This window comes from Pseudoliparis swirei, chromosome 10 (genome assembly GCF_029220125.1).
Source record: "Pseudoliparis swirei isolate HS2019 ecotype Mariana Trench chromosome 10, NWPU_hadal_v1, whole genome shotgun sequence".
Taxonomy (NCBI): domain Eukaryota; kingdom Metazoa; phylum Chordata; class Actinopteri; order Perciformes; family Liparidae; genus Pseudoliparis; species Pseudoliparis swirei.
The window spans coordinates 453936-471332 of NC_079397.1; the positions used below are offsets into that span (position 1 = coordinate 453936).

General features: G+C 45.1%; 1 protein-coding gene across 1 annotated transcript in view; it reads left to right on the forward strand.

Moving 5' to 3' along the window:
• The first annotated feature begins 72 nt into the window (after positions 1-72).
• The window catches only part of cped1 (cadherin-like and PC-esterase domain containing 1), a 22966-nt gene continuing 5641 nt past the window's right edge, over positions 73-17397 (forward strand). The window contains exons 1-9 of the mRNA XM_056425257.1: positions 73-216; positions 399-514; positions 2008-2080; positions 2341-2463; positions 3852-3890; positions 4467-4582; positions 4680-4747; positions 4826-5012; positions 5123-5279. Coding sequence (XP_056281232.1) covers positions 109-216; positions 399-514; positions 2008-2080; positions 2341-2463; positions 3852-3890; positions 4467-4582; positions 4680-4747; positions 4826-5012; positions 5123-5279 — 987 coding nt within the window. The 5' untranslated portion in view covers positions 73-108. The remainder of the gene's footprint in view (positions 217-398; positions 515-2007; positions 2081-2340; positions 2464-3851; positions 3891-4466; positions 4583-4679; positions 4748-4825; positions 5013-5122; positions 5280-17397) is intronic.

Here is a 17397-nt window from a genome sequence, read left to right on the forward strand (position 1 = left end):
GTCGTGTGTCTCACCTGTCGTGTGTCTCACCTGTCTGTGTCTCACCTGTCTGTGTCTCACCTGTCTAGACACTCACTAGCTGGAGCTCCGCCTCCTGCTCTGGTTGCCATGGTGAATATTTACGTCCTGGTGACATCATTGAAGCCGCTGACTTCCTTCCTGCATGACATCATCGTGGTGACGACCAATCAGGAGCCGCATGGCCGGCCCACCCAGGTGACTCACCTGTCGGGTTTCTGTCATCACTTCTGCTCTTTTGAAATGTTTGTGTTTTTGTGTATTTTATGTTCATCACATTTTTATATCTTTTATTTATTCACTGTTTTAGATTCATCTGATTTGTGTTTTATTTAAATTAATTTGATTGGTTGATGAGTTTCTTCTTCTTCTCTCTTCAGCTCAGAGACTTCCTGCTCGCCGCTTCCCATGATGCACTGGGGCAGATAAAGAGGGTGACAGGTGACGTGCTGCTGGCCGCCCTGTCGACCAATGAGAAGCAAGAGACTCTCAACTGGTAAATAACAACAACAACAACAACAACTAATGAATGGAGTTAAGTGTGTTATTGATAGATTATTGATTATTGATGGTGTGTGTGTTGTGTTATTGATTGATTATTGATAATTGATGGTGTGTGTGTTGTGTTATTGATAGATTATTGATGGTGTGTGTGTGTTATTGATAGATTATTGATTATTGATGGTGTGTGTGTTGTGTTACTGATTGATTATTGATAATTGATGGTGTGTGTTGTGTTATTGATAGATTATTGATGGTGTGTGTGTTGTGTTATTGATAGATTATTGATAATTGATGGTGTGTGTGTTGTGTTACTGATTGATTATTGATAATTGATGGTCTGTGTGTTGTGTTATTGATTGATTATTGATGGTGTGTGTGTTGTGTTACTGATTGATTATTGATAATTGATGGTGTGTGTGTTGTGTTATTGATTGATAATTGATGGTGTGTGTGTTGTGAAATTATTGATTATTGATGGTGTGTGTGTTGTGTTATTGATAGATAATTGATTATTGATGGTGTGTGTGTTGTGAAATTATTGGTTATTGATGGTGTGTGTTGTGTTATTGATAGATAATTGATTATTGATGGTATGTGTGTTGTGTTATTGATAGATTATTGATAATTGATGGTGTGTGTTGTGTTATTGATAGATTATTGATAATTGATGGTGTGTGTGTTGTGTTATTGATATATTATTGATAATTGATGGTGTGTGTGTTGTGTTATTGATATATTATTGATAATTGATGGTGTGTGTGTGTTACTGATAGATTATTGATAATTGATGGTGTGTGTGTTGTGTTATTGATAGATTATTGATAATTGATGGTGTGTGTGTTACTGATAGATTATTGATAATTGATGGTGTGTGTGTTGTGTTATTGATAGATTATTGATAATTGATGGTGTGTGTGTGTTACTGATAGATTATTGATAATTGATGGTGTGTGTGTGTGTTACTGATAGATTATTGATAATTGATGGTGTGTGTGTTGTGTTATTGATAGATAATTGATAATTGATGGTGTGTGTTGTGTTATTGATAGATTATTGATAATTGATGGTGTGTGTGTGTGTTACTGATAGATAATTGATAATTGATGGTGTGTGTGTTGTGTTATTGATAGATTATTGATAATTGATGGTGTGTGTGTTGTGTTATTGCTAGATTATTGATAATTGATGGTGTGTGTGTGTTACTGATAGATTATTGATAACTGATGGTGTGTGTGTTGTGTTATTGATAGATTATTGATAATTGATGGTGTGTGTGTTGTGTTATTGATAGATTATTGATAATTGATGGTGTGTGTGTGTGTTACTGATAGATTATTGATAACTGATGGTGTGTGTGTTGTGTTATTGATAGATAATTGATATTTGATGGTGTGTGTGTGTGTTACTGATAGATTATTGATAATTGATGGTGTGTGTGTTGTGTTATTGATAGATTATTGATTATTGATGGTGTGTGTGTTGCAGGTGTGTGTTGTGTTACCAGCTGCTGACCTTCACTCTGCTCTTCGGCGGCTCCGTCTCACCTGTCGTCATTCAGGTGAGACGGGTTACGGTCTGGGGGTCGTGACCCTTCAAAATAAAGCGTCTGTCTCTCTGATCGCTGTCCTGCTCTTATTTTGAAAACACATTGAGCAGAAATCTCTTTTATTTTGAAAACACGAGAGAGACTGTAGGTCTCAGTGAGGCTCCAGACCCTCTGAGTCCTGAGACCAGCTGGTCTCCAGGTCCAGGCCCTGCGGGGCCACTAGGGGCCACCAGGGGGCAGCAGAGGCTCAGCAGCTGGTGTTTCTTCTTCAGGTGGAAACTGGTCTGACGTTTTCTTCTGTGAGCCGAGAGGCGCTGGAGGACCAGACCACCAGAGACCGGATCCTGGAGGACTCGCTCCGGTTCCTGCACCTGGACTCCGAGACACCCACACAGGTGAGACAGACAGGTGAGACAGACAGGTGAGGACAGACAGGTGGGACAGACAGGTGAGGACAGACAGGTGGGACAGACAGGTGAGACAGACAGGTGAGACAGACAGGTGAGACAGACAGGTGAGGACAGACAGGTGGGACAGACAGGTGGGACAGACAGGTGAGACAGACAGGTGAGACAGACAGGTGAGACAGACAGGTGAGGACAGACAGGTGAGGACAGACAGGTGAGGACAGACAGGTGAGACAGACAGGTGAGACAGACAGGTGAGACAGACAGGTGAGGACAGACAGGTGAGACAGACAGGTGAGACAGACAGGTGAGACAGACAGGTGAGACAGACAGGTGGGACAGACAGGTGAGGACAGGTGAGACAGACAGGTGGTTGAGACAGACAGGTGAGACAGACAGGTGAGACAGACAGGTGAGGACAGACAGGTGAGACAGACAGGTGGGACAGACAGGTGAGGACAGACAGGTGAGACAGACAGGTGAGACAGACAGGTGAGACAGACAGGTGGGACAGACAGGTGAGACAGACAGGTGAGACAGACAGGTGGGACAGACAGGTGAGACAGACAGGTGAGACAGACAGGTGGGACAGACAGGTGAGACAGACAGGTGGGACAGACAGGTGAGACAGACAGGTGGGACAGACAGGTGGGACAGACAGGTGAGACAGACAGGTGAGACAGACAGGTGGGACAGACAGGTGAGACAGACAGGTGGGACAGACAGGTGAGACAGACAGGTGGGACAGACAGGTGAGACACAGACAGGTGAGACAGACAGGTGAGGTTTATTTGTTAAAAGCTCAACGTTTTATTTCTTAATTTTCTTTTCAGAGTTGATGATAAAAATATGATCTGATGTTGACCTGTTGTCTCTCCCCCCTCCCCCTCCCTCCCTCTCTCTCTCTCCTCCTCCTCTCCTCCCTCCCTCCCTCCTCCTCTCCTCCCTCTCTCTCCCTCACTCTCTCTCCCCTCCCACCCTCCCCTCCCCTCTCTCCTCCTCCCTCCTCCTCCCTCTCTCTCTCTCTCTCCTCCTCCCTCCCTCCTCTCCCCCTCCCTCCCTCCCCCCTCTCTCTCCTCCCTCCCTCCCTCTCTCTCCCTCATCTCCCTTCCTCTCCCCCTCCTCCTCCCCCTCTCCCCTCCTCCTCCTCTCTCTCCTCCCTCTCCTCCTCCTCCTCGCTCTCCCTTCCTCTCCTCCTCCCCTCCTCTCTCTCTCCCTCCTCCTCCCTCTCTCCCTCCTCCCCTCCCCCCTCCCTCCCTCGATCTCCCCTTCCTCTCCCCTCCCTCCCTCCCGCTCTCCCTCCCCTCCCTCAGTACGGTGGCTGTAGAGGAACACTTGGTTGTTTTTCAGACGATGAGTTTCTTCTTCTGCTTCAGTTTCAGAGGCAGATGAAAACGGCTTCATCTTTCCAGCTGGTAATAACATATATAAACAATATAATATATATAATAATATTATATATATAAACAATAAAAACAAAATATAAACAATAATAATAGATATAATAATATAATAATATAATATATAATAATATAATATATATAAACAAGCCAGTCTCCAGATCTCAACCCCATACACAACCTGTGGAGGGAGCTGACAGTCCGTGTTGCCTAGCGACAGCCCCAAACATCTCTCGAGAGCAGCTCTGCCTGAAGCATTGAGAAGACTGACAGGAAACGTGTGACCTGTCATTGACAACAAAGGATTGAGATGAACTTTTGTTATTGACCAAATACTTATTTTTCACCATAATTTGCAAATAAATTCTTTAAAAATCCTACAATGTGATTTTCTGGATGTTTCCCCTCATGTTGTCTCTCATGGTCGAGGTTTACCTGTGATGAAGATTACAGGAAACTCTCATCTCTAAGGGGAGAACTTAAACAACTGGTGGCTGGCTCAATACTTTGTTCCCCACTGGACATAATAATAATAATGTTCATGTAAATCTTCAGGTTCTCCTGGTCTGATGCTCTGTTCTCTCTCTGTAGCTATATCCCTCCTCCTCCTCTTCCTCTTCCTCCTCTTCCTCTGGTCCTCTCAGTGTCTCAGATCTTCTGATCAGTATCAGCCGATTCTACGAGATTCAGAGGAACCAGAACTACAGGTGATGGTGGTGGTGGTGGTGATGGTGGTGATGGTGATGGTGGTGATGATGATGGTAATGATGGTGGTGATGATGATTTTTTTCATGTTTCCTGTAGAACGAATGCATCAGAAGAACGGACCAATCAGGAGCCGTCTCTGTCTCGGGACATGTTTGAAGGTCGAGGTGAAAACTTGTTTAGAAGAACTACAGCTCCCATGATGCTTTGGGGCAACAGCCTGAAGACCTTGATGTGTGTTTCAGGTCCCTGTGTGGACCCCCACCTGAGACAGATCTACAGCGACCCCCCCCTCACTCTGACTCCGCCCTTCAGCCCCTGGGTGAAGGCGTACCGGGCCCAGGTGACCTTTGACACGGTGACGGTCCGGATCCGGCCTCGGCCCGTCAGCTCGGCCTGCCGGGTCCACCTGGACGAGCAGCGAGGCCCCGGGTGAGCCGGGACCCTGTTCCTGACCTCTGACCTCACAGTTCAGGGCAGAGATGACCTGGTTAGGTTCCGGAGGTCAAAGGTTGTTTCCTCTAACCCGTGGTCCTCTTCAGGATGGCCAACTACCCCGTTGGCCTCGGCAACAGCAGGATCAGCATCCTGGTGACGGGCGGCGGCGTCGTCATGGCGATCTACACCGTCCACGTGTTCCGGGAGAGCCGGCCCAGTCTGCCCATGTTCGGGGATCATGTGACCTGCGGCTTCGTGCAGGTCAGCTGCTCTCCTATTGGCTGCTGGGATGTGGGCGTGTCCTAAATCATGACATCATTCATTCTCGTCACAACATTTACATAGACCAACATCTTCCCCTGGGTCTGGGTCTAGGTCTCTGGGTCTGGGTCTAGGTCTGGGTCTAGGTCTGACTCTGGGTCTCTGGGTCTAGGTCTGGGTCTAGGTCTGACTCTGGGTCTAGGTCTGGGTCTAGGTCTGACTCTGGGTCTAGGTCTGACTCTGGGTCTAGGTCTGACTCTGGGTCTAGGTCTGACTCTGGGTCTGGGTCTAGGTCTGACTCTGGGTCTAGGTCTAACTCTGGGTCTAGGTCTGGGTCTAGGTCTAGGTCTCTGGGTCTAGGTCTCTGGGTGTAGGTCTGGGTCTAGGTCTAGGTCTCTGGGTCTAGGTCTCTGGGTCTAGGTCTGGGTCTAGGTCTCTGGGTCTAGGTCTGGGTCTAGGTCTCTGGGTCTAGGTCTGGGTCTAGGTCTCTGGGTCTAGGTCTGGGTCTAGGTCTCTCGGGCTAGGTCTCTGGGTCTAGGTCTGGGTCTAGGTCTCTCGGTCTAGGTCTCTGGTTCTGGGTCTAGGTCTAGGTCTCTTGGTCTAGGTCTGGGTCTAGGTCTCTGGGTCTAGGTCTGGATCTAGGTCTCTGGGTCTAGGTCTAGGTCTGGGTCTAGGTCTCTGGGTCTAGGTCTAGGTCTGGGTCTAGGTCTCTGGGTCTAGGTCTCTGGGTCTAGGTCTGACTCTGGGTCTAGGTCTGACTCTGGGTCTAGGTCTGGGTCTAGGTCTGACTCTGGGTCTAGGTCTGGGTCTAGGTCTCTGGGTCTAGGTCTCTGGGTGTAGGTCTGGGTCTAGGTCTCTGGGTCTGGGTCTAGGTCTCTGGGTCTAGGTCTCTGGGTCTAGGTCTGGGTCTAGGTCTCTGGGTCTAGGTCTAGGTCTAGGTCTGGGTCTAGGTCTCTGGGTCTAGGTCTGGGTCTAGGTCTCTGGGTCTAGGTCTCTGGGTCTAGGTATCTGGGTCTAGGTCTGGGTCTAGGTCTCTCGGTCTAGGTCTCTGGGTCTAGGTCTGGGTCTAGGTCTCTCGGTCTAGGTCTCTGGGTCTAGGTCTCTGGGTCTAGGTCTCTGGGTCTAGGTCTGGGTCTAGGTCTGGGTCTGGATCTAGGTCTGGGTTTAGGTCTGGATCTAGGATTCTGGGTCTAGGTCTCTGGGTCTGGGTCTAGGTCTGGGTCTGGATCTAGGTCTGGGTTTGGGTCTGGATCTAGGTCTCTGGGTCTAGGTCTCTGGGTTTAGGTCTGGGTCTAGGTCTATGGGTCTAGGTCTCTGGGTCTAGGTGTCTGGGTCTAGGGCTCTGGGTCTAGGTCTTGGTCTGGATCTAGGTCTGGGTCTAGGTCTCTGGGTCTAGGTCTGGGTCTAGGTCTCTCGGTCTAGGTCTCTGGGTCTAGGTCTGGGTCTAGGTCTCTCGGTCTAGGTCTGGGTCTAGGTCTCTCTGTCTAGGTCTCTGGGTCTAGGTATCTGGGTCTGGGTCTAGGTCTAGGTCTCTGGGTCTAGGTCTCTGGGTCTAGGTCTGGGTCTAGGTCTGGGTCTGGATCTAGGTCTGGGTTTAGGTCTGGATCTAGGATTCTGGGTCTAGGTCTCTGGGTCTAGGTCTGGATCTAGGTCTGGGTTTGGGTCTGGATCTAGGTCTCTGGGTCTAGGTCTCTGGGTCTGGATCTAGGTCTGGGTCTAGGTCTCTGGGTCTAGATCTGGATCTAGGATTCTGGGTCTAAGATTCTGGGTCTAGGTCTCTGGGTCTGGGTCTAGGATTCTGGGTCTAGGTCTCTGGGATTTGGTCTCTGGATCTAGGTCCTGGTCTCTGGTGGGTCCTGTGTGTGGAGCCGCGGTGTGTTTGAGGTCCCCGGTGGGCGTGGGCATTCTGAGCATCAGACCAGCGTCTGAGCCGCGGACAAGAAAATCCCTGTTAAGTGTTCTTATGGCACCGGGACGCGGAATGTGGCGTGTGTGTGTGTCTCTGTGTGTGTGCGTGTGTGTGCGTGTGTGTCTGTGTGTGTCTGTGTGTGTGTGTGTGCGTGTGTCTGTCTGTGTGTGTCTGTGTGTGTGTGTGTGTGCGTGTGTGTGTGTGTGTGGTTGTGTGTGTGTGTGGTTGTGTGTGGCGGCCCCTCTGAGGTCGGGTCCAGACCCGGCGGCTCCCACGGGGCCCGAGCTGGTTTACTTGACCTCTGACCTCTGGACCAGATCTGTGACACCACAGAAGAAGAAAGCTTTGATTTAAAAGAGAAGACCAGAAAGTTCTTCAGAATGACTATGTGTATATTTATATATATAATATATATAAATATATATATATTATATATACATATACTGTTTGTGTATATTTATAAAAATAATATATTTATATATAATATATATATACTGTATGTGTATATTTATATATATAATATATATATACTGTATGTGTATATTTATATATATAATATATATATATACTGTATATGTATATTTATATATATATACTGTATATTTATATTTGTATGTATACATATACACATATATACATACATACACATATATATATACATATATATGTGTGTATGTATATATGTATGTATATATATGTGTATATATATATGTATATACTATATATATATACATACACACATATATATATATATGTATGTATGTATGTATATATACAGTATAGATATGTATATATATATGAGTGTGTATGTATGTATGTATATATACATATGTATATATATGTGTGTGTGTATGTATATATATTAGTGCTGTGAAAAATAACGCGTTAACTCAGTTAATTAAATTACAGGTTTAACTTCGTTTTTTTTTTTTAACGCATTTAACGCATGCGCAGAATGAGCTTCAATCCGTCTGTTGTTGGTCGTCTCTCCAGCAGCATGTCATTCTGTCTCTAGTGTCGCGTTAACACGACTCCGATCTCCGGCTCGCGCGCCGCAGAGCTCGGATGCCGGCGTGTGCGCGCACATCGGGACGAAAGAAAGTCACTTGCAAAATGAGCTTCCAATGCACCACTTCAATCTGAACTCTGTCCGCTCTCATGCAGACGGTCTGTTCATCGGTAATGATCCTTCCGCAGGTTCACCTCCGGAAACCTTGTTACGACTTCTACTTCCTGTAGATCAGGGTCTCAACACGTCGATCGCGACCTGCCAGTCGATCGCGGCGTAGTGTCGGTAGATCAATGACATTAAAGAGATTGGCCCGCCCCCTGACATGTTCTCTAGAGCACGTCTTTGTTCTTTTATTAAACTAAACGTCTGTTGTTGATCGTATCTCCACAGCAGCATGTCATCTCTGTCTCTTCGCGTTGCGTTAACACTTATCGATCTCCGTCTCGCGCCACAGAGCTCCGTGCGCGCATCGGGACCGAGCAAAAAAAAAGTCACTTGTCAATCTGTCCCCGTGTCCGGGCCGGTGAGGTTTCAGCTTTGCAGCGGTGTCCCCGCCGTCCCTTTCATCACGGCCCAGTTCATGAAGAAAACCCACACAGTCAGTTTGCCTCAGTAGCTGCTAGAGGAAGACTAGAGGCCTTTAGATTGTGTCATGGTGGAGTTAATGGTTGACAAACAAGAGAAACATGTTCTGTTTAACCCTCCTGTTACCTTTACATTTACTAACATATTTTACCCTCGGGGTCAATTTGACCCCAGCAATTAAAACCTCCAGAAAATTATTAGAATTAATATTGCTTCCCAAGTTTAAGTGTGAGGTACTTTATGTTTGTTTGTTGACTACCTAAATAGCCCTTTAAATAAATAAAAAAGTTGATATTTCTTATATGTTTGACACGGTGAAAAACAGCCTGGGGTCAAATTGACCCCAAAGAACACCGACATTAAACATTAAATGGGGTCAAATTGACCCGAAAGGTAACAGGAGGGTTAAACATTCTGTTTAGGATGAAGATGTATTAATGTTCCATATGGAAGAAAACTGCTAAATAACTGCTGAGTTGCAGCACCATTGTATAGAAGAATGTATAAATGTATATATCCGTCTTTTGTCATAAATCTCTATGTTCTCACAAAATATACCGAGAATATCGGAAATATGTGATTAATCATGATTAATCCACAGAAACCTGTGATTAATCCGATTAAAAATTTTTATCGTTTCACAGCCCTAATATATATATATATATATATATGCAGTATAGATATGTATGTGTGTATATATATACTGTATAGATATATATATATACTGTATATATATATATACTGTATATATACAGTATAGATATATATGTATGTATATATACATGTATATCTATACTGTATATATATATACAGTATAAATTGTAATGTAATTCAGAATTGAACAGCCTGGAAGAGCTTCTACAATAATACGATCCACAGTCCCCTGTAGTTCTCTCCTTTAGGGAGATGTTTATTCACTGATCAAAAGCAAAGTACAAACCACGGGGAGCTCTCCTCAACATGCAAGTCAAGCCCGAAAACCACACTTCCCCCTCAGCACATCAAGATTCCATCTTTTAAACCCAGATCTCGTCACAGGAGCATATCCCATCCCTCTTACCCCCGGGTGGGGGCTGTCTGTTGGCCGTGCGCCCCTCTTGGTATGTGTAAATACTGATAACAAGTGTGAATGTTGAATACTGTCAGGCATGTAGCTGCCCTTGAGCTGCAGACACAATATCTCTCTCTCCTCTTCTGATGTGTTGCCGGAACCTAGACATTACGGTCCCTTCAATAAATCAGATTAATATTAACAATCCCCATTTTTACATAATTCATTATGTAACTCAATTTAGTGACAGAGTGGAGATCTGAACATTATAAGTAGAAATAAGTGTAATTAAATCAGTACAGAGTGGGAATATCTAACAACCATAAGACTAAATAAGTGTCGTGTGATATCAGTACAGAGTGGAAATCTGAACATTATACGTAGAAATAAGTGTAGTGTGATATCCAAAAACTTGATAGATGTCATAAGAAGCTAAGCTGAACCCTCTTATATCCAGGATCTTTATATTCCTCGTACTAGAGAACCGTTGTCTCCAGGTATTTGTAACCCTCTCCTTTCTACTGGATATTCCTCTGAGCACATAGTATGCCAATACAAAAACACAGTATGAAAAAAACCTCCCTCTCATAACAGTCTCCCGCCTCTTTAAGTGTGTGCTTGTGTGCACTATATGGGATATGATCAAACCTTAGCAAGTTATGTGCACAGGAAGGGAGCGTCCAATTCGGTTTCTTCCTCGGATCCGTCGCCGTTGATACTTATCTGCTCACCATCGTCCCCATCCTCTCCATTAGTTCTCGTCACTCAGTGTGACCTCGGTCCTAGTCCACGCCGGTTACTTTAAGGAATGTGAGGTTTCTTGCTGACGTCTCCCCCCTCGTCTCTCTGATCGTTATTGTGTCTGAGCCTCCTGGTCCTCAGTCTCCTCTCTACCGGTTCAGACTGGAGCAGCACCAGGCCGCTGGGTCTGTCTCTGTCTGGCGTTGTTGACCCTCCTATTGCTAGGGACCACGTCTTCTTCTTGGGGTTCCATGAGACGGGCATTGTTCTTTCAGCTGGGCTCTCCATATTGTTCTCTCCTTTCTGTGAGTGTGAAGGTCATCCCCCTCTCCAGCTCCCTCAGCCGTCTGCTGGTGTTCTGGTGTGGATTGGCCACGCCTTGCTTCTCCTCTCCTCTGTGGCCGGCAGGGCTTTGCCGTGATGGTCTCCTCTCCTCTGGCCTTCCTTCAGGTGCTTCTGCCTCGGTGCAGTGTGTGATGTGGTTCCACTGTGGTTTCTCTTCACTGCAGTGGGCGTGGCCAGTACCACCAGGTGAGGTCCAGTCTGCCGTGGCTCGTCCCCCTTCCTTGGATGGACCTCCTCCTGTGGGTCTGGTCCCATGTGCCTCTCCTCCGTGGCTCCTTCCACCTGTTGAAACAGTGCTTGCTGCATACCTGCCGCTCCCTGGACATAGCTTCGTATTTCTTTGGCTAACAGATCCCATGGGGGACCTTTCTGAGGTCTCTTCTGGTAGCGTATCGGGCTGAGGGTTGGGGAGGGTTCGGGGCTGTTATCTAGAATAAAGGGGCAACAACTTTGGCCAAAGCTGGAGCAGAGTCCTCCATCTTGCTAACAACAATGAACATTCTTTGGCAATAAACCTGTTTCTGATTTCTGATTCTGATTCTGATCGAGTGCCATCTTGTTCTAATAAGTCATTAGCTGTCCTTGCATTCCTGTCGGTCATGTCAAGTTGTTGAAATGCACATAGTTGAGACAGTCCACATTCTGATTCTAAACCTACTGCTATCTGATCTATTGGTCTGTACTCGTCTGGCCCTCCTCTGCGTACTCTGGCGTCAACATAGATTGTCGAGCCAGCTTCTAGATCAAAAACAACCTTTTCTTTCTGTCCTTTTATCTTCCTCCCTCTCTCTCTCTGTCTAAAACACATGTTAAGTCGCTTCCTTCCCCCTTTTGAAATAGGATGGAATTCCTAAATCCATCCTTTTCAATAATAATAATACTAATAAGCAGTCAACCTCTAGAAGAAAACAGAGAAATAAAATAAAAAATGCATGCGTCTGTCAAATGAATGCAGGAGAACCATGTCTTGCCTGAACTCACAGCGTCATCATTGTGCTTGGGTTAGGAATGTCATAATAAGTTGGCATAATTAGTTAAGAATGGGTTACAAATTTATTTATTGGCCCCAAATCAAGGCCCATTTTCAAGGTTTAGGAAATTAATTAATTAATGTATTCCAGGGAGCCCTCGTCCTCTCCAGTACACCTGCCTATAACAACCATTCTATGGTTTAAAAAAAAAATCTACAGTCTGTTCCATCCTTAAGGGATGCTGGTGACGATTAAATTGGAATCGTACGCGGTTTTAACTCTATCTCTACGGGAGCTATCGGAATCAGTCACACATCAGTTCACCCTTTAGTCCTAACAGTGTCTGGAGATAAGTTAAGCATGTTGTCAGTGTCCCCATGATCAGTGTTCTCTCTACTATGTGTGCGGCTAAGCATGTGTCTAATCATGTGTCTCTAATATTAACTGGACCTCCGATGTGTGTGCAGTTCTTTACATGTTCTCAAATGTGGAGTAATGCCAGTGTTCATTTTGTTTGTGCACCCAGTCCGTAGCCTCAACCTCTGCTTTCACCATTGTTCTTCTCTGTGCCTCCACTCTGGACCAACACTGTGATGTGGAGCTGCGGTGTCAACGACTGCATACAATCTGCAGCTCTGGTGTCCTTCAACAGCTGCTGCTACTCCTTGCTGCTCTGCATAGATCTCCAAGCCTCCACAGTTGGGTTTTCACGAACCTCAATCTCGTGTTGCAGGCAGTCCCTCAGGACCTCAGATCTCATCTTGTATCAAGGAGGAGTTAAGGGCACAATGTCTTTGGTCCCCTGGTGGCGAGTAGGGATGCAGGACTTTGAACCAAAGTCTCCACTGCTGGATGTTGTCATGCAGAGGTGTGATGTCATCATCATCTACTCTGTCCCACCGGACCCTTTGCTTCCTGTTCAGTGTCTCTTTAGTCTCCAGTTGAATCATTGGGTGACTAGTGGGTGTGGCACATTTGTGTTCAGTGAGTACAGTTCGCTGTCAGCTGTTGGATCTGGGCACGCCTAATGTGTCTCTGGTCCGGGCCTGGTGCCGTGGATCACTGTTGCCTTGTGGCTGTGGCTATGTGTTGGGTGCTTGTTATGGCGGGGTTAGACATTATGGGAGTACTGAAGCGGTCCTGACTGAGACTGTTAACCCTGCGGTGGATAAGGACAAAAATTAGCCCAATTTCCAGCCTGACTATAATTAAAACAGTTATTAATAATCGTCTAAAGCCGCCGTTGCCCCAGTTGTTACCCCTCTTACTCCTGAACGGGCTTCCTTTATGCATATTCTCTCTCTGTTGCAGGACTTAAGGTTTGAGGGAACTAAGCTTGAAGCGGTGCAAACGTGGCTTGTGTGGCTGTTGATAGATCAGTGCTTATGGATTTGGAGGAGGGGCTGGATACGGACTATACGGGACTTAAAGTCCAGGTGGTTGTGCTGCTGTCTGATGCACCGAGGTTTGTGACATTTGCTTCTGCTTTGGTCAGGTTCATCTTTTCTCTGCTCTGTTTATTTTTATCTGTTTGGCATCTGACCTGAGCTTCCCAGTCATAGAAGTTCATGTACTTTAGTCCTACTATCCCTTTCAGCTCAGTCTGTATGGTCACAGTCACAGATGATTCTATTGATAACCTAAAAACTGTTCAGTCATGCTATCTTCAAGGAAGTCTTTCCCTAGTTTGTCGTTCTACAACTCTCTGATTCTACCTAAATAGGCTGCTCCTCCCTCACCATCCCGTGGTGGCATCATCATTATCTTAGAAACATCAACCTTTTATCTTAGTTTTCTCCATATTTTAATTGCTTAGGGAGGTGCCTTGTGGCTGAACAAAAACTGCAGTTATGATTAAAAAAGGGTCAAATCATTAAGAGGGTAAGGAAAAAAATGATAATAAAAATATATCTTTTAACTAACAATTCATATCCCTAAAAAATTTTTGTAAAAAAATAAACATATGGCCGTGCACTCTCCCAATTAATAATGATCGTCAAACGATGTCTTCAGTCACTGTTCTGGCTCCTGTCCTGTAACGGTGGTGCGCACAGCGACAGCGCGCACGGCGGGGAGCTCAAGTTTGGGTGGAGGCGGGGCTGCTCTGTGACTTGTGAGTGCGGCGCGCGCAGTGGGTAGGGAGGGCCAGGAGGCCGCTCTCCGTCCGGTGAAGGCAGCGCTTTTGTGGGGGCGCGCAGCAGAGTGTGCAGCTGTGCACTTTTTCAGTTTTTAGTTGGAGCATGCATCTTCATTATTTTCAATTTTTCTAGCTTTTTCTGCACATAACTGCTCTATTTATTTTGTCTAATGCTTTCTCACCTACTCTCTTCCATTTTATGGCCTTGGTTGGTTAATGAAGTATGTGTGTACATTAATCTTTATTTTATATACCTAACTTTGGCAACACGATGGTGTCCATGGGTTACTTCCCTGCAGTAGCCTTTCTGCCCACTGGGGTATGAGTCTCCCTACCTCTAGAGGCCCTATCTCGTATTGTGGGTGCAGTACCACCCCTGACCACTGTGTCTCCCTTCTATCCTGTACCTTGAGGCACTCTAGTCTGATCTTTCCCTATGTCCTGCCTCGTCCTTCCACGTGGTTAGCTGAAGGCTAGCCCTCGTGCCTCAATGCTATCTGTCCCTTCGCTCCTGTCTCATCAGCTAAGAAGTGCGTGTGTATTGTGTTTATCGTGTAGCGCATCAACAGAACATTCACAAAATGCTCATTGGTTTATATATAATGATATTGAATAGTTCCCTAGCGGAACTTTTATTCCTTTTAATTCCATCTCTTCAGCTTCAGATTCACATCGTTTTAATGTTTTAATAATGTAGGTAGCGTTCACAGTTTTATCAATCTCCCCCTTGTTAAACTTTGCTTTCCCTTTTTCTCGAAACAGTCAAAGCAACACACCTAAGTTCACAACAAATGACACACGCTCCAAGAGCGCGCTCGGACGCACACACACACACTCACACACACACCCTCACACACACTCTCTTGGCTTCCCCAAGGTTCCTGTCTGCAGCTTGTGACACAGTTCTGTCTTTTATCTGAAACAATTCTAATCAATCGGTCCCCGTTTATTTTATACGCTATTTCTAAACTATGGGTAGAGGCTTATTTAACTGTTGACAACAACATTTAGTTTCTCCAATCACAGACAGTCTTAAGACAAAAGGTCGTCTGCACACCTGTTGTTTATGAGGCCTCTTGTTGTCAACCGCCAAACCGCCGCAGACCCTCGTCAAGGGTTTGTGAAATGTCTTTAGTCTTTATCTTAAACCAGGTCACTAATCTGAGTTTGGGGTCCCCTAAAGTGATATATTCAGTTATTTATCTACCAAGCTAGAACACATTAAAGCAACATACACAGGTCAGGGTGAACGTGAGTTAATGGCCATAACTCACGACAACTTCATTTCAATAAGCACGCAGTTCATCAAGCACAGCTGGGATTTGAAGAAAAACACACGTTTCACAGCTTCAACATAACAGGCGCTTTTCTCACACACTCTCTAATCTTTATCATGCGTTAATTATACTGCAGAATATCTTTTTATGTACCTATTACTTGAGCTCAAGATTTTAAACTCTATATACTTTATCAATTTGGTGTGGTTTTACCGTCAAATATGTATCAATATATTCTTTGTTAAAAACCCTTCCTCTGTTTCAAATTCTATAACATCCGACTGAATCATTTAAAACCATATCCAACTTATTTATTACGACTCAAAACTAGTATTTACAGAAACTTGTTCAAAAAACACAAAAGCAATTTACACGCTTATAAAAACATGAAACTCCCAGAGTGGCATACAGACACCTGTCCGGTCTTCGAACCCGGCACAGTATCCTACCTCACAGAAGCAATTTACACATTCATCCTTCTGATCTGCTATGACCGGCAACGTCCAGAGCACCTCCGTAGAAACCTGTCCGATCTCTCCCAGATACGGCACAGTATTACAGAGACTCAGACGAGATTTACACGCTCGTGCTTTTAATATGTTTACGATACGAAACTCCCAGAGTTAATCAGAACTCAGAAGCAATTAACACGCTCGTTTTACGACACAAAACTCCCAGTTTGTCAAAACCCAGAAGCAATTTACACGCTCGTTTTTCTCTTTTTACGACACGCAACTTCCAGAGTTAATCAGAACTCAGAAGCAATTTACACGCTCGTTTTACGACACGAAACTCCCAGTTTGTCAAAACTCAGGAGCAATTTACACGCTCGTTTTACGACACGAAACTCCCAGTTTGTCAAAACTCAGAAGCAATTTACACGCTTGTTTTTCTCTTTTTACGACACGCAACTTCCAGAGTTAATCAGAACTCAGAAGCAATTTACACGCTCATTTTACGACACGAAACTCCCAGAGTTTGTCAAAACTCAGAAGCAATTTACACGCTCGTTTTTTCTCTTTTTACGACACGCAACTTCCAGAGTTAATCAGAACTCAGAAGCAATTTACACGCTCGTTTTTCTCTTTTTCTCGAGAGGAGTGTGAGCACCCCAAGGTCACACAAGTCACACACACACATACACCCACACACAGAATGATCCGCTCTCCAGTTGTCTTCCAAACAAGCAAAAATGTGTTGTTGTTTTTTTTTTTTTTAATACGTATCCTTTGAAGCCAGGAGAAAAGTTGCAATAACCAATACTATGAACTCGGGCGAGAAGCTTCTACTGTATCATGAGGATACAGCGCTCGTCCGCTAGGATTTGATAACACTAGTTCACAAATATTGTTTTATTTCTCCTTCACTTCATAGTACCCTCGTCAATGAATTTCCCGTTTTACCCCTCTTCAATGCCCCACAGAGACGTAGTCTGGCCGAGAACCTTCTTCCGAGGAATTCTCAGGGCACTTACGTGTCCCGATACGCTCGGTGTTCAGGTCTCGTTAAAATCGCCACGAGCTACAGCAAACCCCCCACACAGTTTATTGAAATCAAAAATCTCTCCCTGTGTCCATTGCATCTCGTGGAATACACACGAGATGAACTATATTCTCTAATTTACCCCTATCAATGGACACTCCCTATATCCCTAACAGTGTGATTATGTGCTTATACTTTACATGTGATCAGTTACAATTTCTAACTGTCTATATTTTTAATTTACGGGTAGAGGCTTATCCGCCGTTGACAACCTAATTTAGTGTACTCAATACAGACATTTTATTAAAAAGGTTGTCTCTACCTGTTGTTTATGAGGATCCTCTGGTTGTCTGTCCTCACCTTGGTCGGGAGTCCGGGAAACGGACGTCACCGCTCTGGTCAAAAGCTCTCTGTTACCGTCCAGGTCAGCCAACCAACGTTCGGGGTCACCAAATTGTAACGTAATTCAGAATTGTCCGCCTGGAAGAGTTTACACAATAATCCGAGTCTGCTGTAGTTCTCTCCTCTAGGGAGACGTTTATTCACTGATCAAAAGCAAAGTACAAACCACGGGGAGCTCTCCTCAACATGCAAGTTGAAGCCCGAAA